At 37.7% G+C, this 22,589-nt stretch overlaps 1 protein-coding gene across 1 annotated transcript in view; it reads left to right on the plus strand.

Annotated features, from left to right (window-relative positions):
* Positions 1-1,488: 1,488 nt before the first annotated feature.
* Positions 1,489-22,589, plus strand: part of LOC122789861 — a 74,143-nt gene continuing 53,042 nt past the window's right edge. Inside the window, exon 1 of the mRNA XM_044057295.1 lies at positions 1,489-1,657. Coding sequence (XP_043913230.1) covers positions 1,489-1,657 — 169 coding nt within the window. The remainder of the gene's footprint in view (positions 1,658-22,589) is intronic.

Here is a 22,589-nt window from a genome sequence, read left to right on the forward strand (position 1 = left end):
TTTGCTTGTTCAGGTTAAGGAGAGATTGCTTCCAATTAGACACCTGCTCCTTCTTGGCCCTGGACAGCAATTTTTTCCTTTTATTATAGAGTTTATTTATTGTAGATGTTCACCAGACAGGTTTACTTTTCCTTGAGGTGGAGGATTTTGCCCTGTCTGGTATTCCTGATTCCATGCAGCTATATAAATGCTCATATAGTACTTTGGTGTATGTTTGAAAATATGTGCCAGCTTCTATGGAGGGGGAGGGGGCTGCAAAGCTGTTTATACCTTCTCTCAGGAGGTTGTAATCAGCTTTAGAGAAGTTTTTTTCTTTGACCCTAGCTGGGGGGGGTGGTGTCGAGGGAGATGGTGACTTTGAAAGTGACTGCTTTGTGGTGGGATCTTACCAGGGATGATGACACTGTAGGGATGCTGCAGTGGTTACTCATGTTTGTTAATACCAAGTCCAAGATATTTTCACCTCTTGTGGGGGTGTCAACCAACTGGTCCAAGGCATTTGCAATGACAAAATTAAGGAATCTCTGGGCATTTGTGTTTTGGCATGAGCATTTCTTCCAGTCTAAGCTTGGATAGTCGTCCTGGATCAGGTCAAAGGGTTGGATCTTGATAGATTCAAAGAGGTCCAGATAGATGGAGTGGGCATCTTGAGTCAGAGTTGGAGGCCTGTAGCTAGCTATGATTTGCATAGGGGTCTTGTCAATTGTTAACTGCACCTGGAGTGTTTCCTGTGCATCATACTGTTTGACCAGCCTAGAAGTGTGTATGTCTTTTATATATATTGCAATTCCACCTCCTTTTGTTTTGCTGCCCACGGCTTGGGGTCTGAATGAATGATAGTGTGAGTAACCTGGTATGGATGGGATGCTCTCCACAGCTTTGAACCAGGTTTCTGTGACTGCACAAATGTCAGCTTCTTCCAGGGTTAAGAATGGTTACAATGAGTGCAGTTTCACATTTAGATTCCTAGCACTTAGCAACATGACCTTTAATTTACGTTTTGCTGAAATTTTGATGCTGGTAGTTTTGACCTCATGACATTGCCTAAAAAAAGGCACTATGGGGGAGGAAAGAGCCTTTGCCAGGAGTCTGAAGCCCAAGGGAGACAGATGCAGGCCATCTCTGACAAAGCATTGTGGCTCGTCAATTATGTCATCCCAGGTTGTGAGGTACTGGATCCCCTTGGAATGACATCAGAAACTAAGCCAATTGTTAAAGTCAATCATTTTCCATTTGTATTAAGGCATCATTCTGGGTAAAAGTAAAATTCAGAAACAATTGTAAACTAGGTGCATTTATAGAACCCCCCCAAGACACAAGCATCCCCCAAGAAGGCCTGACACAGACTAGTAACTAGTGCCAGACTCATAGTCTAAAACTTAAAGTCAAAAAACACATAAGAGTAGCTTTCCAGAAGACACTCACCCCTGGAAATCATTGCATTGATACACCCCTAAGAATTGACTCTATATTCACAGAATTGGGAACATGCTAACAGTGACTAGGTCTTTGATCGATGATGTGTCTACTGTTGTAAGGAAATCTCTCGGTGTTGTGCGAGCTATAAGCAAGAGTATGGCATCCAGGTACAAAGATGTCATTGTACCATTGCAGTCAGCCCTCATCAGACCAGTCATGGAGAACAGTACCCCCTTCGGTATGTACTTGACCAGGCATATGCAACAACTGTAGCATCCATAAAGGTTCCTCACAAAAAGAATGGATGGTGCATACAACATGTCCTACACAGACCTCCCTTAAAGCCTTTTTCTTGTACTCTGTCTCCTATAGACTGTTGAGTGGCAGTCTATGCTTGGACTTCAAAGCATGACTTGATCCATCTCTTATGGACTTGTTGAACATCCATGAAACAAATTGCTTTAGAAATGCCCAATCTAGAGCCTTAAACCTCATGTGCAACATAAAAATATATATTGGAGAGATGGGTATGTGTCTCAGAGACTACCGCATCTCAGAAATAGGCTTCCCATCCATGGAAAGCAGAGTTCCTCCCTGCATTTTTTTCAAGCTCAACTTGGACCAGTGAGATGGGAAATCATAAACTGTCCCTTGGTCTGCCATCTATGTCCTGTTAGAAAGAATAAGCTTGTAAATGCAAGATCACTCATATTCAAGCTATGCCCCATTAAAGTGGGTGGTATGAAAACCTGTCAAATACATTTGGGAAGCACAGTTAGGCTTAAATAGGCCCTTTAGGGTCATTAGCTTAGTAATTTCCCTATGAAACCATAAGCCTATGTTATAAATTTTACCTACAATATTTAGTGACCCTAGCTTGTATCACACACACTATGTACATCAGTAAAATATTCAGAAAAAAACTAAAATGGATAAGAAGAGCTCAAGAAATATCGTTTCCAATTGTGAATATTGACTGTTCAGTGTAGTATACACTGCACTTCCTTTCTCACACCTGTGCAGATACCGTGTGGAATATAGTTTCACATGTGATGTAACTTATAACTTTATAATTCAAAATGCATGTCCAAGCCAGAATTAAAAGGCAGAGAAAAGCAAATGATCTACTGATCTATGTCTATGCTGCACAATCATTAATATGTCATAGCAGGTTAGACAGGATCACAAATACGGTGTTATTAAATTTTTGGTGTGTCTGCATATCTATGTAATGGATGCTGTACTGGTAATTCTTTGTAAGTGGTCTTTGAAGCACTGTGCTATTTAAAGTACAGGGTGGCTATAGGGAACAACAGCTCCTGACATTTTAAAACTAAATATGTCATCACAGCATATGTACCTTCATCACATCAGAAAGGTGTGTTACAGTGAAGGGAATATGAAAAAGAAGCACATGTAATTCCTGAGAATTATATTATAACAGGTTAAGAATACTTTTTAAAGACCACAAAGTGCATGAGGCATACTAAACATAGTTTACTTTTTGGAGCTGTTTTTCAGATTGTTTTTTGTGATTCTTCACTGCAAGATTCTGGGGGGAAAAGCTAAAGTAAAACCCTTGGTAGCTGGAGTTTAAAACCCTTTGTAGTGGGAGTTAGCCCACCCAAGAGGGAGACCGACACTGTCAATGTGTCCTGAGACTGTGAGTCAGTTTGGATGTTGGCTGCATCATCAGAGATACTGCTTGCGTCTCAATACCCCTTTCCCCATGGTGTCCATGCTAATAACAGTGGGATTCCTGCAGGCCAATATGAAACATCTACCTGAGCTAGCAGTTTCATGATTCTGCAAGCCTGTGTCTGATGTGTCAGTGAATGAGACCTCCATGACATTAATTAGATTCCATTTGTCATACAGCTCATCCATTAAGAGTGCTAACCTATCACCATGAGAGATATGCGGCATGTTGCCACTTCCAGAACCCATATCTACACCTCTCAATATAATACCAGTCTCCTCTCCTCATCATCACCATGCAAAGGTGCCACTGCCACGAATAATACATCAGTGAACACTGATGGATGCCACCATCTGTCACTGTCCTTTCTACCATTATCTTAATCATTTATTTGTTCATTAAATGTGTTAACCTGGCAGGTGAACTGGTCAGTGCTCCCTTTTTAGCCATGATGTAGTATAGACAGCAACAAAATGGTGTGAAGGGTGAGAAGTACAGAGAAGGGAAAATGTTAGTGCATGCTTTTCATTTCTAATGCATACGTAGAATGAAATCTTGAATATTCTTCAGTATGTATCTGTTGATTTGCTTCATATTATTAGAAAGTGCTGACAGCATTAGAAAAGTATAAGATTTGTTCTGAGAAGAAACTTCTATCATAGAATTCAGAAGTCATTCCTAATACGGAAGTCATAAACAAGCAGTCAGGATATCTTAGCAAGGTTAATGCTGTAATGTTCATTTTTAATTGGTCAGTGGCTGTTCTATGATTGTTACAATAATGTTGCTTTTAATGAAAATAAGGTATAAAGAATAATGATTTCTGTAGTTTGAGGAAACAGGAGCTTCATTTCCTAGTCTCCCACATATGTGTTTCTCTGTGCAGTAAAGGAGATTGTTATTCTCTGCTGAACTGTCTTGTGTGAAAGTTATTTGGTATCTTAACACTGGGCAATGACTTGCTGGGTCACCATACACCAGACAGCAACCCCTCCCTGAAAGAGATCGCAGATTCACTGGCCCATGCCACCCAGCTACTCAGACTTAGGAGCATGACTTAATGGGTCCCAGTAAAGTCCCACTGTATCGATCAGCATCTATCAGTCCTGTACCCCATTCTGTCCACAGAATTTCTTATTTCCCTTTCTTTGTTTACATGTCTCAAATGTCTACCCCACCTCATTGTGTGAAAACAAAATCACTTTGGCTATGGGGTACAAATTCATGAAGTGAGATGACACTTTAGATGTTAACTATATAAGCTTTTCAATAAAAATGAAAACTACTGTTAAAGATTGACTGAATTCAAGTACGAAATACACCTTTGCATGTAATTAACAGTATATCCAACATTTATCATACAATTAAGAAACAGTAGTAGCAAATGCTTGGGGTGTTATGGGAATTCTGTTATAGGCCTTCTTTCACAGCATGATTACCCATAACTACACTATCAGGGTTTTGTGTGAAACTGGCTCACTGATCTCACCCCTGCTGGATCAGGGTAATGTAACAAACCAGACATACCTCTCTCGAGCACAGAAATCAGGGTAATTGTGAAAAACCTAAATCAGTGTAAATCACCCAGAAAAGAAATGGGTATATGGTTGAGTTCTTCAAATTAATGTCCCCATAAGAAGGGTAGCTTACTTGCCACAATAACTTCAAAAGCTTTTAAAAAAAAGAGGCATTCCTTAAGAGGTTAAAAAATTCCATGTCTCCCTAAACCAAAAAGAAAATGTTCACTGCCTGAGAATCTTGGGCCGACAACATTGATAAAAATGGAATTAAAAACTGTGTTAAAAGTATATTCTTCTCCATAAACCAAACAAAAAAAATCTTTACTGCTTGAGAATCTTAGGCCCATCATATTGACAAGCATGGAATTAAAGATTGTAAAGCAATGACAAATGTCAGGTTATTTATCATTCCGTTTTATGATATGGTACTTATTCTCCATAGAACACACATCATCGGTTATTATATTCAAAGCCTAAAGAACTGTTTGCAAAACAGGATAAACTATGCTTTGGGCATGTTGTCCTTTAAAATCATTCAAGAAAAGCTTAGATGTTTACTAGAATATTTTTAATCAGAATGCAAAAAGAAAAATGAGGTAATCTATAACGCTTAAATGGGTTATTTCATGTTTATCTAAGACAATGGCTGCAAACATATGTTTAAGACAAGTCTGTTCGTACAAAATAGTTGTGTATTTTGGCAAGTGAAATATTAAAATGGATGTATCTATCTCTTTATTAATATTGTTTTTATGTCTTGTTATTTTTCAAATTGTGTTTGTAATGATGATAGTATATATCACTGCAACATGAATTCTTATAAATAGGTTATGCCTGTGGTGTGGAAAGTATAAAACAATGAAATAAAAGCACTGATCATGCATCTTGTAAGGGTCTTGTGGAACATGACAGCTCCTACCCAAATATAAAAAAGCCTCTTCCCTATCTGCTGGGGTATAAAACAAAGGTGCCCAGTTTGTAAAAGTAAGGCAGAGGAAGTTGGATCATTCACAGCTATTCTTTAAAATTCAGCAGTCGTATTGTGACAACACGTCTTTCTCGGCACTGTTTCTCATGCAGTTCAATGAGGGATTTTAGTCACTTAAAATGAACTTTCTGTTGTATCAGGATGTATTCACAGTTGGGGATCTCAGGTACTTTTACAGCACAGCTTAAGTGATTGTATTGTTGTCATCTTAAAAAGACATAAGCAACAGCTGCATTTCATTAACTTTTAGAATAGCTCTCAAGTTCTTTGCTAAAGAACCAGAGACAAAACAAAAAATAATGGAGGGAAAAGGCCCAAAATCAGGGACAATTTTTAATTATTATTTTAACTGGCTAAAAAAAGTTAATAGAATAATAGGTTTTGCCTCAGTATATAATTTCTGAACAATAAAAAGTTGGAAATTCTAATGCCTGGCATTATTGAATAAATAATCCTCAGTAATTTACCAGAAAAGCAAAGATTTTATGAGGAGGACAGCAAAAATGAGAGTTGTTCTGTAAAATAATGGACAAATCATAGGTGTGACCTTTAGATAAACAGGGGTATTCATCATGACTGTCCAGTCTTCTCTCTTTTATTTATTCTTTGAGGTAAGTCTCTGTATCTAAATTAATCAAATTCATGCTTCATGAGGTATTCTGTACTGGAAAAGAGTCTGAATGGAGAGATGATAAATCAGCAAGCAAAGAAGAATAGTATTGTTCAAACTGAATTCATCCTCAAGTCTTGGTGAGCGCCTTCACGAGGTGGATCCTGTTTTTCACAAAATCTCACCAAGATGACACTGTTATAGAGATTGGATTTTATATAGCATATATCATGGACAGAAGTTAAAAAATAAAAGAGATAGCTGGGTTCATAAGACCCAGGATAAAAAAGTGTCCAGTCCTGTAAGCACACTGGTGCCAGGGCTGAAAAAAATGACAGTGTGGAATTCTCAAGACAGGGAAACATTCCTACAATGGAGCTAGGCCAGGCTCAGAGGAGAATGCCCCCCCCCCCCCCCCCTTGTAGAAGGAAGCAGTAGTCCACAAAAATCACAAACTGATAAGCCAAAAAACAACCATAAAGATGATAGAGTGGACTAGTGTGGATAAGAAAGAAATTATGTATTGTTAATGTTATGCATTCCCAGACAGAAGATATACAAAAAGAGGGAAAAAAAGAGGAAAGAAAAATACTTGCACAAGAAAAATTATCACAAGTGCAAATCTGTGTTCATTACTACAACAGATTTATGAAAAACATTATACAAACCAAGAAACCTCAGGCCATTTGGAAAAAGAAGAGACTTCTGAAGTGCAGAAATATGAAGAACAAAATCTAGAGATTTTTGAAAGGTGTAAAAAAGATGTATGGACATGGGAAAGAAAAAGATATCCAATATGGTGCAATATTTATGCAAAGGAAAAAGCTAAATTAATCAGTAGAAAAAAAATAGCCTCAAAGATATTTGAAGAGAATTACAGGCAAAGGCATCCAGATATGGAAAATTTCACAATACAAAAAATAAGATTGCAAAGAGAGAACATAGAACAGAAGATTAATAAAGTAGAAGTTAAAAAACAGAAGCTGAAATTATGGAATACCTGTAAATGAAGGATTTAGTGTAGAAAGTCTAACACAGGTTATATCACAGAATGATGGAACAAGTCCCCAAAGTAAGGAGAAACAGGAGGAGCAGGAGACATCTGAAGAAGAAATGGGACAAGGAAAAAAAAGAGACTTAATATGATGCAATATTTATGCAAGGAAAAAGCAAACTTAATCAATCCAAAAATAGCAGCACCAAAGATATTTGAAGAGAAATACAGGCAAAGGTATTTGGAAATGAAAAATTTTACAATATAAAAAATAAGAAAACAAACAGGAAAAGTATAAAAGAGGATTAATAATGCAGAAGTTAAAGAAATAGAAACTGGGGTTATGGATCATCTGTGAAGTGAAGGATTTAGTGTAGAAAATCTAACTCAGATAACATTACAGCAGGATAGAGCAATGGGTCCTGAAATTAAGAAGAAAGATCTGATCAGTTGCCATATAAAGATACTTTAGATCCTTCCATAGGAAACCAGTACAGAAGTTCAGTTGGAGTTGCACAGCAAGAGAAGGAACAGAAAAATGTGGCAACTCTGACACAGTCAATGTTGTGGAGTGGTAAGCCAGTGAGTTCCCATATGAAAGAGCAATGCATGACACAGGATGAAACTAAGAGAATGAGGCACAGGAAGATGCTCTGGAACTTTCTGTAGAATGCCCACAGGAAATAGAGAACAAATAATGTGCCTTCAGTTTAGTTTAAAGAAAATGATCTAAGAGAAGAGTTGCTCAATATAACAGAGATGGACAGACATGTTAAGACCAATACAGGAAATAGACTACAGAAACTCAAAACAAAAAATTAGAAGTTTGAAAAACAAATGAACACAGCAATTAGGACTGTTCACAGAAATCCATGTGATATAACAGAAGTAAATAGGATATAATACTGTGCAGCTAAATTAATAACAGATAAGTCTTACCACAAAAACACAGGGTAGTAAGGGAAAGGAAGGGGAGAAATCAAATGCCATCATGGAAATATGCAGTAGAGAAAACTATAAAGCAATTAAGGAAAGAAGTGTCACTGTTAGAAGAGTACAGAAGAGGGAACAGATGAACAAAAATACTCAGAAAGATAGATGTGATAAAATCAATGCAGCTATTGTGCACTATTTCAAATAAAAAACAAAAAATATCAGCACAGGCAGAACAACTTAGACTACATGTAAATAAATATAAAGGAAAAGTACATGACCCAAAAAAGTTTGATAAGGAATTGGGAAACAAGGCAAAAAGAAATGAAACACCTCCAAAAAAAAGTAGTAGATACTTGGAGAACTATCTATGATGATCCTGTGGAACATAAATATGCTGAATGGATAGAAGAAGTACAAGAATGAATAAGAAGTTCAAATGTACAGGATATGAAATGGGATGAAGTAAAGGTTAGAGAAATTGAAACAAAGTTCAGAAAGGCTCCTTACTGGAAAATCCCAGGCACAGATGCAATACCTAACTTCTGGTTAAAAGTATAACCTCTTTACATGAAGATTTAGCCATGAATAAGAACTATTTATATGCACACCCTGAACAGACACCAGCCTGGCTAATGACAGGAAAAATAATACTCCTTCTTAAGTGTGACCCCGCAAGCTATCCTAAAAACTATAGACCAATAACTTGCCTTCTGACGATGTCTAAACTATACACATTAATTATGCCAACAGAGTTTATAGTCATGTAAAAGAAAACTCAATCATGGCAATAGAATAAAAGAGCAACAAAAGAAAATAGTATGGAACAAAGGATCATCTATTATTAAATAAATCCATAATGGAGAACTGTAAAAAGTGGAAGTAAGTATGGCATGGATAGACTACAAAAAGCATTTGACAGTATCCCATAATCATGGATAAATGAGTGCTTAAAAATCTATAAGATACAGCCTATACTGATTGATTACATTACAGCGACCATAAAGTGGCAAACTACTTTACAGTTAAGCCATACTAAAGGATAAAAATTTAAAGGGGGATATTCCAGGGTGACTCTGTCACCCTGCTCTTTTGTCTGCTGTCTACTTATCAGATTAGGTCATGGCTAAAATTTAGATGCAAGAAAACAATAAAGTGTAAATACTTCTCATATTCTTTTTGTGGATGATTTAAAATTGTATAGTACATCACATGAGGAACTGAAAGCACAACTGCAAGTGTCAGAAGCTTTTTTCAGATGATATAAGAATGTCATTTGGTCTTGATAAATGTGCAAAAGGAACCTTTAAAGCAGGAAAGCTGCAACACCAAGAAAACGTCAGTCTGGGACAGGAATGTGACATAAAAGAGCTTGAGAAAGGTAGGTATATAAATATTTGTGAGGTAATGAAGGATCGAGAATAAAACATGAACAAATGCAAATAAAACTTAGTAAGGAATATTTCAGAAGACTAAAAGTAATACTGACAACAGCTCTGACATCTAGGAACAAAGTTCAAGCTATAAATCAATTTGCTCTTCCTGTCCTAACTTACAGTCTTGGACTGATTGAAAAGGTGTTGAATGAGTTGGAGAAGAAAACAAGAAGGATGCTTCATGCTTATCAAATAATTTATGTCATTGCATACCAAGACTATATATTCCTCATTCTGAAGGAGGTATGGGCCTCCTTGAAATTAATTACATGTACGGATCTGCAATTGTAGGACTGCATGCATATCTGCAGACTTCACAAGACCCAAACATAGTGAAATTTTTTAGAACATTAAAAAAGTGCACAAAAAACTAGGAGCATTACATAGAAATCAGCAACTACTTACCAAAGCAGCTAAAATTTCAGTAGCAAATTCTCATCTTATCTCTACCCTACTCTATGCCTCTCCATTATTTACTAACCTTAGACAATGCGACCTAAATAAGCTCGAAACCTGCTACAACAAAAATCACCAAATTCACCACAGGGGCTTCCTACCGTACTCACCACTGTCTCTCACTAGCAGAACTGGGCTGGCTAGAGCTCGCCCACCTCCTTCAATGGTACCAACTCGCACTCACCCACAAACTAATAAACCAAACACTAAAAGTCCCATCCCTCCAGAATCTTCTCCAACCCTACATAACCACGAGACCACTAAGATCCAACCACAAAAACCTCCTACAGGTCACAAGAGCCAATAACTCTGCTGGAGAAGCATTGTTCTCCTGCAGTACAGCCAAGCTCTGGAACCCCCCTCCCATCCTCGACTATCTTCTTGCACCCACTTCAAATCCTTACTAAAATCACACTTAAAAATGTGCCAGATATGCCTTGCAACCCCCCTCTAATACCATCCACTCCACCCACCCACTACCTCTCTCGGCCCCCTATCAACAACCTACTCTTAGCAAGCTTGGCTACTCATGTTCCCAGCTACCTACCACATAATGTTAACTTCTTGTAGCAACAACTGCTAATGGCTGTTATGTACCTCAAAACCAGATTGCATCAATTGTTCACTGATGAATCTCAACTACATTTGTAACCATGTTTAGTATATGTCAGCATATTTTAAAATTGTACTATGTTCTACAGCTGTTTTACATCTATGTTTTATTCTTGTCTTATGTCCTCAACTGGACTAATGTCTATATTTAATTGCTATTTTTTTAACTGTATAATGCAAGTAATACTTAATGTGGAGCTTTTCTCCCCTGGCCTCCGCTGAAAACAGACCTGTGACCAGTCGGACTCTCCTGGTCAACAAATGTAAATAAATAATAAATGAGGAGAATAAGTCTAAGATGACTTCCCTGCTTAGATTAGCAGAAGCTTTTCAGTGTCAAGTGAGAATGGAAATCAAACCAGAAGTAGAGAAAAATCAGGCAGCAACTGAATGTGCTGAAAGGCAAAAGAAAGAAATGTATTTTATTTAGTTATTTAATATTTGTTTACTAGGAAAGTCCAACTTGGACAGAACCCCTTTTTCAGTGGAGGCCCGGAGAGAAACTCTCCAGACGTATGTCTTTGGAATGTGGGAGGAAACCAGAGCACCCAGAAGAAACCCATGTGAACGCAGGGAGGACATACAGACTCCACACAGAAGGCATCCCAGCTGAGAATCGAACCAAAGAACCTCTTGCTGTGAGGCAAAAACACTAGCCACTGCATCACTGTGTCATCTGAGAGATGCTGGAGCTCTTGTAAGTTTATGAATGAGATCAAGGATTTTAAAGCTGGGAATATTTTTTCTTGGCCAAAAAAAAGTGACTAATGGAAGTCAACTCATAAGGGCTCCGTGTATGCTTTAGATACTTTCAGTATACCAGATGCCGCTATTGGCGTGGATGTGAGTCAGCAGACCCCACAGAATTTAGATCTTTCCCCATCTTCATAAACAGATACAGTTAACACAAGTGTCACTACATTGGTAGAGCCATCTGTACCAGGAGCTATTGGGGTGTAACTTTGGCCATGGATTTGTGGCAACCACAGGCTTTGATGCAACTCAATTAACCCAAGAGTGAAGAACAACACAGCCAGGACCCTTCCAGGGGATGTCCTCAAAGAAGACGTGGAGGAGGAAAATGAAGATATAAAGGGCCACAGACCCTCAGCAGTTCAATGAATGAAGTACAGTAAATGAACAGGTGGTATTTAACTTATCTAGCCTGAGTTTGACTGCAGCTGAGTATATGTTATTAAATAAAGGCCTCCAATTTATCCCTTCTGATATGGATACTATAGTAGAGACATTGACTGATTTAAAGCTGTTCATGAGAACTTTAAATCTGAAGGTGATATTTAAAGATTGCTCAAGGGAGACCAAGGTATGTAAGAGATCAAGCACATTTGTTCCTATTAGCTCCCCAGCAGCTGCAGCTTTTCATAACACTAGTAAACAACTGTGAGAGTTGTATGAACAGCAAGATAAGTCTAGATTTTTATAACTTAACACAAGAAAAGTATGACTCATTAATGAAGCAACAAGATAATGCACACATTGTCATTAAAAAAGCAGATAAAGGGGGAAGCTATAGACAAAGCTGATTATCTGAATTTTATGAATTATTTTTTTGAATGATGAAAGGACCTTTGTAAAGCTCAATAGGGTGGGTTTATCTAATGTCATTCAAAGGGTTAATATCTGTTTATGATCACCAGTTGTCTAATGATATATCACCTGAATTGTATACTTATTTAATGTAGCCCCTCCTGTAACTCCAGTATTGTATGGGCTACCAAAAATTCACAGAGATTGTAGACATCCACATATGAGACCCATTGTATCAGGCAAGGGCTGGATTATGAAACTGATCTCTTTATATTTGGAACATGTCTTAAGACCATTTCTTGTAAAAGTTCAGAGCTATATCCATGGCAATTGAGATTTTTTGTGTAAATTATATGAATGGTATGAGATGAGAGACAACTGACTTTATTTTTGTAACCCTTGATATTAATTTCTTGTTTACAGTTATCCCAAATGATTTTTTTGTAACCCTTGATATTAATTTCTTGTTTACAGTTATCCCAAATGATTATGGAGAGGATGCAAAATGAAATTAAATCTTTGTGTGAATTGCTTGATGCTGTCTTAACGAGTAATGTCTATTTCTGAGAATCAAGTGTACCATCAAATATCCGGCATGGAGATGGGGACTTCTGTCACCAATTAAGCTTTGAATCATTGGGAAAGTGAATATATTTTTAATGTTACCTCCCAGCTTTCATCTAGTATCTCTTTTTTCAAAAACTTTATGGATGATATCTTCCTTATTTGGGAAGGGAATGAACAGGATATTGTAGAATTTGTTAATTATTTTTTATAGAACTACCCACTAAAAACTATGGATTCATGGTAGACATGAGGAGTACCTCTGGAAATGGTTCTTGACATACACCAACATGGGAAGTGATGGGAGTTTCTTGGGTAAAATACAATGCATCTATCACTGTCTAGATGAACTACAAAAATGTTTTTGCCAATCTCTGTTTAATAGTGGCTTCTGTTCTGAAAGGAACTCCTACACAGCCATTTTTTATTCCTGTATCATATTTCTACAATTTAAGAGCTGGGAGTAAGGTGACAGCCTCAGATTTTTGACAACTGTACCCATTATGTCAAACAATTACTTAGAACTTCCTGTAACCTTGCTAATTTTAACACTGATATATTTAACAGAATTCTAAGCTTCTTTAACTGGTCTATCCTGAAAAATATTCCACTTGACAAAGCTGCACACAAATGTAGTTCCTTTTTCCTGAAAACTGTTGATACTCTGTCTCCAACTAGAACACAAAGAATAAAGAATAATTCTTCTCCTTGGTTATCTACTCACAATGGGCACCTAATATGTGAAAGAGATAGGGCTTGGAAAGAATGGTTGAATACAGATCTCCTCAAAAACTACAAGACTTTAAAGAACTATGTAACTGTACTAAAGACAGATTATCACAGACAAGAAAATCTACTTCAGTAACCTTTTATTAAATACGTTTTGCAACCCTAAAAAAATCTTGTCTCCTATTAATAGTATACCCTATTCTGGAACATTACCATTCCTAATCCAACCCCAAATAACACTCCCTCAGAAATAGCTGCTCAGTTTAACACACATTTTATAGAAAGCATTAAAGCTCATCCTAAAGATTTTCCACCCAACAATCCTATGCCCTCTCCTCAGACAGTAAACACCCTTTATTTCACACAAAAACCCATTCCAACCCCTACATTAAATTGCTACTCCTCAAATTGCTACTGTGTTCTCCTTCAGTAGATAATCACCCAGCAGAATATCTCAAGCTGGCTACCATTTCCATGGCCTATCCTCTGTCTCCTCAAATTAACAGATCTATCAAGAAATAATACATTCCTTCTCCAAGGAAAAAAATCTTCATCCCCCTTTATAAAGGAGGGAACTCATCTCATATAACCAGTTTCAGACCACCATATTATCCCCTTTGTCAAAAATTCTGGAGAAGTGCATTCACAAGCAAATTCTTCAACATATTCTTCAGGAAAAGCTCCTGACCCCCACACAGCATGGTGTTAGACCCACCCATAGCACTACCATGGCCTTGTTAACTTTCACAGATGCTATTAACAAAGCCAGAGAGGAAGGCAAACGTGTTTCCTATGTATTCCTTGAACTTTCTAAGGCCTTTTGAGCTAGTCTGTCACCGAAAACTGTTCTACCAACTCTTTTCCCTTGAGCTATCACAACACACACTACTTTGGTTTTAAAATTACTTAACCGATAGATACCAGTCCGTTAAATGCTTCTCCACTTTTTTTTCCCTTCCTTCCTGTCAATACTGGAGAGCCACAGGGCTCCATTTTTGGCCCGCTACTCTTTAATATATGCACTAGCAATTTACATAAATCTTCTTAGCAATCTTCCCTTACACAATACACTGACAATTCTACCCTAATGTGCACTTCAGGTAACCTCATACATCTTCAGAAAATTACACAAGAAGCCTTTAACGCTGCTGAAAGTTGTCTACAGGATAATCACCTGCTACAAAATCTCCCAAAGAATAAATTACTTCTCTTTTTTCCAAATTCTCATTTTCATAAAAAAACACTTTAAAATTTCTTCCTTAAATAATACCATGATTGAAGTTACCCCATATACTTAACTACTTAGCATAACAATCAACAACAGTCTTAAATTCGATTTGCATATCGACAACAGCATCAAGAAAAAGTATTAATATCTAGATACATTACACTGAGTAAAGAAATTCCTTACAGACTCTTCCAAGGTAACTCTAGCTACCACTTACATCTTACCTTCTCTCCTATATGGAGCTCCTATCATGACCAACCTACAAGCCTCACTTATTTCTAAACTTGAACAGTGCTGTAACAAAGTTGCCAGATTTGCTTGCAAAAAACCTTACCAGGCCCACCACTGTTTAGCACTAAAAACACTTAGCTGGCTCAAGCTTCCTCATAACTTATCAGGTCACCTTAACCCATAAAAGTATCCATACCCCAACCACTTGCCCAGCAATTAGACCCTACGCCAACATTATCTTCCAAATCATTCCCTTTGGTCAAAAAATAAACCACTGCTTACCATCTACTAACCACAAAGGGCTGCTGGGATCAGTCTCTATTCCAAAAGTGCAGACAGAACGTGGAATAAACTTCCTATATCAGTTAGGTCTATCACACACCTTCATCTTTCAAGCCATTACTGAAAGACTTCTTCTCTACCTACTGGCTTTGTTCCTGCTCCTCATCTGTGACATAGCTCTCTAACATCCTCCATCACTTATTTTATACCTCCCTTTAAAGCACTTAATCATTTAACCTGCTTATCCCCTTCTTTCTCTCTCTTTGGCTTTTCCTGGTTAGGGGTCACCACAGTGGATCACCTTGTCCACTCATGATTGGCAGTAGAGCTTTTATGGTGTCAAGTTGCCAGCCCGGCGCCCAGCCTTCCACAGAAGGCACACACACACATGCACTCACACTTAGGACCAATTTTAGCATGTCCAATCCACTTGGAGCATGTCTTTGGGGATGTGGGAGGAAACCGGAGCACCCGGGGGAAACCCGCACGACCACAGGGAGGACATGCAGACTCCGTACAGAAGACACCCTAGCCAAAGATCGAACCGGAGAGCCTCTTGCTGTGAGGCGACAACTCTAACCGCTGCACCACCACGGATATCTTTATCCCCTTCTAATACCTCATTTTATTATTCTTCTTAAACTGCTATACCTACTTGTAATTAGCACAAGCAACTTATTGTTCCATCACTACTTCTCAGTTAACACTCATACTTGCTTATCTCTCTTAATACCTCACTCTCTTGTATTTTATTGCTATTATTCCTACCTATCTTATACAGCAGTCTTCTGTCTGTAAGGATCAGTATAAGGCTTGTAAATTTAAGGTTTGTGAATATCAGTAGAAATTGTATTATACTAACTTTTATGTTATGTATTCACTAAAATTGGATTATAAAATGTGTTATTATAAATACTGATTGCATTAAATATGATACATTGGAGCTTTTCTCTCTGGGCCTCTGCTGAAAAAGGGAACATGTCGAACTTTCCCGGTAAACAAATGTCAGTACATAAATAAATAAGTGCCTGTTAAACTTTTCTCAAATGTTTATGTTATTTAACCTCATGATTGTTAATGTTTTACACTGGTACGATGTATGGGCTCAGGTTCTTATCTGCATGTACTAACAAATATCTAAAATCTAAAGATACTGTCATGATTTATATATATATATATATATATATATATATATATATATATATATATACACTATGTGTGATGGTGATTTTTGTGCTGCTGTCTGGCTGTATAATGTGTTGTTTATTGTTTTGGCATTTTGTCTTACAATAAAGCCAATTAAAAAAAAAGACCATAGCTGCTGTCTCCCCTGTTCTTGTTCCTGCTAATTGAGTCATTAAATCAGCAACTCAGCTTTACTCCAGCCATAGCAGTAGTATTGGGACTGCAACTTTTCAAAAACATGGTTTGTAATGACAAATGTAAATGAAGATTTTTTTTTATGGGAACTGTAGGCACAGGGCTTCCTTCATTGAAAAATGCCCTATGCAATTTTGTACAAGATTTCTGGAATCAAGGTAAACTGAGAGAAGTCTAGATTCCTTATTGGGGAAAGTCATTCTAGGCATCTTGTGAATCTATTCCAGACAGTGACCACTTTCAAGTACCCAAGCTTTTGTATCTGAAAATCAACTGAGAAAGCAATAGTTTTAAGCTAATAGCCCTTTCAGTAAGCTTCCAGGTGTGTACCACTCCTGAACAGATTTTCGTTATTCTAGATTTGAACAAATTGCTTTCGTAACAATGATGGCCTGACATGTTTTTTGTTTCAAAAGCACCTACCAGTTTCTCATGGTTGAAGTTGACTGTGGAATATGCAGAATTTATTTTGAAATTTTGGTGGAATGCAAGTCCTCCACTACCAGAAAAGCTATCATGATCCACTGAAAAAGATGCAAATGTGAATCTCCCAAATGTCCCACACCTGTTCTTTTAACAGATAGCTTTATCCCTCTAACTGGAAGACACCAAGAAGGTTATATGTCCTTTGTTCCCATTAATGTAAGGAAATATAAAATATTATGTTCAAAATGAGGGAGTTAACAAAAGGAGCAAGGAGAACCACTGTGATAAATTACTGCTTGACACTTATTATTGCAAACAGTAAAATGTGATTCTTTTTTTCATATACTAATGCCAAGACCATGGTAACTCAGATAACTCCCTTTTCTCCAAGGTACAGCGGTTTTGGAATTAGTACATATAAGTAGCATGGGTGTGATGGTATTAAGGGTGCAGAAGGGCAACCCTCCCTAGTGAACAGCCATTTTTATTTTTGGACTGACTTCTGAAATTCACTAATTAATTGGTAGATTGCACTTAACTATTTGCAGTTTTGAGTGTCAGGCATTAGTTTGATGATCTTTAGTTATACAGCCAGGAATGAAACAAAGCCTGATAATATACACAGCAGAAAAGGCAAGGGATGTAACTTATCTAGTTTATTGGTATATACAATGTTTTCAAGAACATTCTAAAATGTTTACTATGTTTTCAAAATGGAGTGTCTGTTTGAGGTAGTGTGGCTCCCAGTATTTAAGAGGGGCATGCAGCCTGCACTGTTCCCAGGTCTGAAAGTATAAAGAACTATAAAAAGATGGAAGCTTCTTAATGTAAAAGAAAGGAAAGCTTATGAAATAATATGACGTAATCAAGGAAAACTACAGCCAGGGGAGGAGAAGGCATAATGGTGGTGCTTCCAAATTAGGCATTCTGTGCAGGCCTGGCCAAAACATTCCAACAGTGCGAGTTAGAGTGAACCTCCCCAAAAAAAGTAATTACAAAAGCAACAATGAACAAAGCTGAAAGAAACATAAAATGTTCATTACAGGAATGCTTCTCAATTAACTGTGAGAGAGGTTTATGGGCAAATGGTGATGAACATTAGACCCTGCCGATCTGGCTGAACAGGCCTAACTGTTACAAGAAAATCTGATATCACTAGAGCAATAGACTTACTCATACACTATTTTCTGTAGTTCAGAACTACTAAGAATAGTTTCAACTAAGGGTTTGGGAGACCATGGCAAGTGTTACAAATGTGGAAAGCTGTTAGCTGCTTGTATTCATATGACTCAGAAATACCATGTAGTCTACACATCTTACAGCAAATTCTTTCAGCTAGCTGCCTGTCTGTGGCTCCTGTGTCTAACACCCAAAGTAAAATGATATTTGGGGTGGTATGTATGAGTGGATGTAGTTTCCACAATTTCTGCAGGATATAATGAATCCACTGATTATGTAAGGACTGGAAGATGCTATGTGCCAGCTCCATATTACTTAATATTTTTGTGAATGGCTGGTTTCTGTCTTTTTAATGGTTTGGATTTTTTTTCTCTTCTGATGATTACTCTGAGACTTTGTAAAGAGATTAGGTGAATAATTTTATTTGTGTAAATATGAATATGTGTCATATTTATTAGCATTTACAGTTGTAAGTTAAGGATTTGTGTTTGCTGTTAATTATTTGTTTGAAATTTACCTAGGGATTGCTCTGTTAAAAGTTTCAGCCTGTGGCACTTCTGTTTCCTTTTTTTATTTTCTTATTTTATTAAGTAGTTTTGTTAATTTCAATTGGTTTTTTAGTTTATTTTGGTCATAGTTTAGTGACTTACATTGATACTGCATAGGATTTCATCTGCCATAGATAATCTAAATGATGATACAGGTATAGCATGCATAAACTTTGCTGGTGTGAGAAGAGTATAAATAAAAGAATATGGACATGAACTATCAATGAACAAACCCTAGGATTCAGAAACAAACCTATTCAATTGTCCTGAGGCTACAGCAGACTTTTCAGATTGTTTAACATGGCCTGAAGGTAATTATTAGATAACTAGAATTTTACAACTTAGTTTGTTACTGATTAAAAATCCACCTGCAGCAGTCACAGGCTCATGTATGTGCCTAACATGTGGACATGTGTACCATACTGACACTTCAAGAACAGTTAGAAGCCACAGTAAATTGGCTCCAACAATGTTTATAGATATATTCTTATTATACAATGTAAGATCACGAAACATGAAAAATGTGCACTCAGATTGGTTAATCCAACCAGAGTGCTCATTACAAACCCAGCATAAATTAACAGGAAAACATCCAGCCACTAACCTATCATGTAGCAGCTGCAATTTCATCTCACCAGTTACAAAAGAATGTCTCTGTACTAAAAAAACATTGAATGTACACCATGTTCACAAGCTACACACACACACACACACACACACTAGAAAATTGTAATGTAATCCAGGTAACTACTGGTAATTATGCTTAAAACTCTTTTTGGATTTCATTTCTTGAAAATGACATTTCATTTTTTGACAAGCATAAATCAGTGCCTCTGGTAATAATATATTAGCTAGCATTTCTGTGAATGGTTTAGACTGCTTTTCTGCTGTTCAGGTGGCACGTATCAGAAAACTGTGCAAATGGTTTATACAATGCTTACTTCTAACAGTTGAGTATTATGATAGCCAGAGAACAAATAGTGTGTGTGTAAAATTAAATGAATCCCAAATGTAATGCAATTCCATTGTTCTTTTAACAAAATGGATTGATGATGTTAATTACTGTCTAAATGGATGATGGCAAGTTAACTCAGCAGTAAGAGACCAGTGATTCCTAAATGCCAGGTCTTTCCTCTAAGCTGGTCACTGACCCACACAGTATCAAATTCAGGCATTCTAAATCCACTTGGTATTTCATTTTTCATTAAAGAGTTTCATTTACATACACTGTCAAACTGATGTCTTCATCATAACTTAAATGTTTGTAATTTTATGAAGACTAAATTATTTAGTTTCTCAGAGTGAGTGAGTGCGTGTGTGTGTGTGTGTGTGTGTGTGTGTGTGTGTGTGTGTGTGTGTGTGTGTGTGTGTGTGTGTGCGTGTGTATATAAAAAATAAAACAAACAATAATCGTGAACTAAAAGTCTGAGACTATTTTATGTCAGAAAAAGTGAAAGAATTCAAAATAAAACAAACAGATATCTAACTAAGAACAACACAACACAAAATTAACATTATTACAGCAATAACCCACGGCTGGGTGTGGGTAATGCTGGATTTACCCATGGTTGGCTTTGGTCACTCAGACTTTACCCTCGTGACCAAACCATACTCGCCATGGGTAAATCCAGCATTACCCACACCCAGCTGTGGGCTATTGCTATATTACCTTAAATGGAAGAACAGAAGGAACATATATAAGGACACAAGGCATGCAAGACTGGAAATGGAGAGTAGAATACCCTTTATACATTCCTTAAAAGGGAACTGTACCAGATAACTACCCTATAGAGGAACTTAGAAATTAATTTAGCATAAATATAAATATAAAATAAGTGATGCGCCACAGGGTTAATCAGAAGGTATTAATTTAATAGCCAGCTTAACAAACCAATGAAAGTAATTGTTTGAGTTAAACAGGTTGACTGATAGTCTGTTAAGCTGCAGAAAAATCACAGTCTTTATACTTTTGTAGGTTAACAAAGTAACACCCATTTTAAGGGCTGTATCCAATAAAGTAAGTGCAGATTAATATTCTGTTTGTAAAGTGAGCTTTGGTATTAGCTTTCTCCTGGTCATGATGACTGTCTTCCTGCTGATGAAAGATAATATTCTCAAGTTTTAGACAAGCTTTATAATATCAAAACAAACTTTTAAATAAATAGTACAGTGCATATCAAGCAGTGTGGAAGCCTGTATTATAAATGTATCTCAGAAATCACACTTGTGATTTTACACAACCCATGAACTGCACTGCATGGTAGTTTTAAATAATAAAAAAGTAAAATAAAAGCTGCCACATGCTTTGCATTAATGCTGCTGCTGTTTGAATATTTTCTCATTTAATACAATGACATTATTGAATCAGCATTATTTACAATATAGGTTCATAGGTATGTACTAGGTTATCTGCCCGAGGGCATAGGTAAGCCTAGCCAGAATGTGTTGGCTTTCGCCACCCCCTTAGATTAGTTCCCTGTGCCTCTGTCCAGCAGAGTCATTAGTTCCATGTGCCTTTGTCCAGCAGAGCCACTGCAGGGATCCCTGGGGAAAATTTCTGTTTTCCATCCACTCATCAAGGTTTCTCCTGAAGAGTGTTAGTGAGGGGCTCTGTCAAATGTAGATTGGAATCCTGTTCCAAAGCCTGTGGAGTCTCTGGGACAGGAATCTATCCCTCCAGCAAGTTCTAGTTATCATTATGGTGAGGTTCAGATCCCTAGAGTGTGTGGCTCTCGGGGATTTGGGTTTTTTAGGTGGAGCATGTCCATCAATTCTGGGTTGGACATGGCCTTGTATGTCAGGCAGACATCACCTCTGAGTAGGAGGTATGCAACCGAGTACAGCTGGAGTTTCTTCAGTCAGGCTGCATAGGGCATCCGTTTGAGGCCAGTAATCCTCTTGACGAGGTACTTCTGTGATCTTTCCAGCTGTTGCAGGTGTCTTGTAAGATACATCCCAAATGGGGTGTTGTACTCTATGATGAGTCTGATGAGTGATGAGTAGAGGGGTACAATAATCTCTTTTGTTCTAGATGTGAACCCTTTTGTGATTAGGTGGGCCACATAGAAGGATTTTCTAACCACCTTGGCAAATTGATTATCAAAGGAGCGATTACTATCTACTTGGGTCCCCAGATCCCCTATTTCATTTTCTGTATTTAGGGGACTACCACATTTTACAAAGGGGATAACTATGCACTTTTTGGCATTTAGCTTGAGGCCATGATTTTGACACTAGGTATCAGTCTCAGTGAGACCCTTTTGAAGGAGGTCTGTATCAGCCAAAGAGTCAGTTATGGCCCCCAGTTTGCAGTAGTCTGCGAACTTGGTCAGCCATAGTCCTCCTTTGCTTGCCTGTACCTCTGAGAAGTATATACCGAACAGGAGGTGTCCCAGGACTGAGCCCTGGGGGACGCCACTTGTAACCGGTTTAGAGTCGGACCTAGAGCCTGCAACTCTCACCATGTGGGCTCTATCCATGAGCCAATTGGCAACCCATCTTGTGACATAGGGGTTTATGTTCAGGCTGGTGAGCTTGTCTATAATACCAGAATAGAGAATGGTGTCAAAAGCCTTTGCGAGGTCTAGGTAGGCTGTGTGGACCTCCTTTCCCTCGTCTAAAGCCTTGGTAACTGTCTCAAAGAAGTCCACCAGGTTTAGGAGGCATGATCTGCCCTTAACAAAGCCAAACTGGGTAGGCTCCAATGTTTGGAGGGTCCCAATGTCTCTGTTAATGAGTTCCATGATGATGACTGCATAGCCTTGCAAACCAGGCTAGTCAGGCTTATAGGGCAATAGTTCCCGGGGC

The sequence above is a fragment of the Protopterus annectens genome, chromosome 15.part0, assembly GCF_019279795.1.
Source record: "Protopterus annectens isolate FY-2018-M chromosome 15.part0, PAN1.0, whole genome shotgun sequence".
In the NCBI taxonomy this organism is placed as follows: Eukaryota; Metazoa; Chordata; order Ceratodontiformes; family Protopteridae; genus Protopterus; species Protopterus annectens.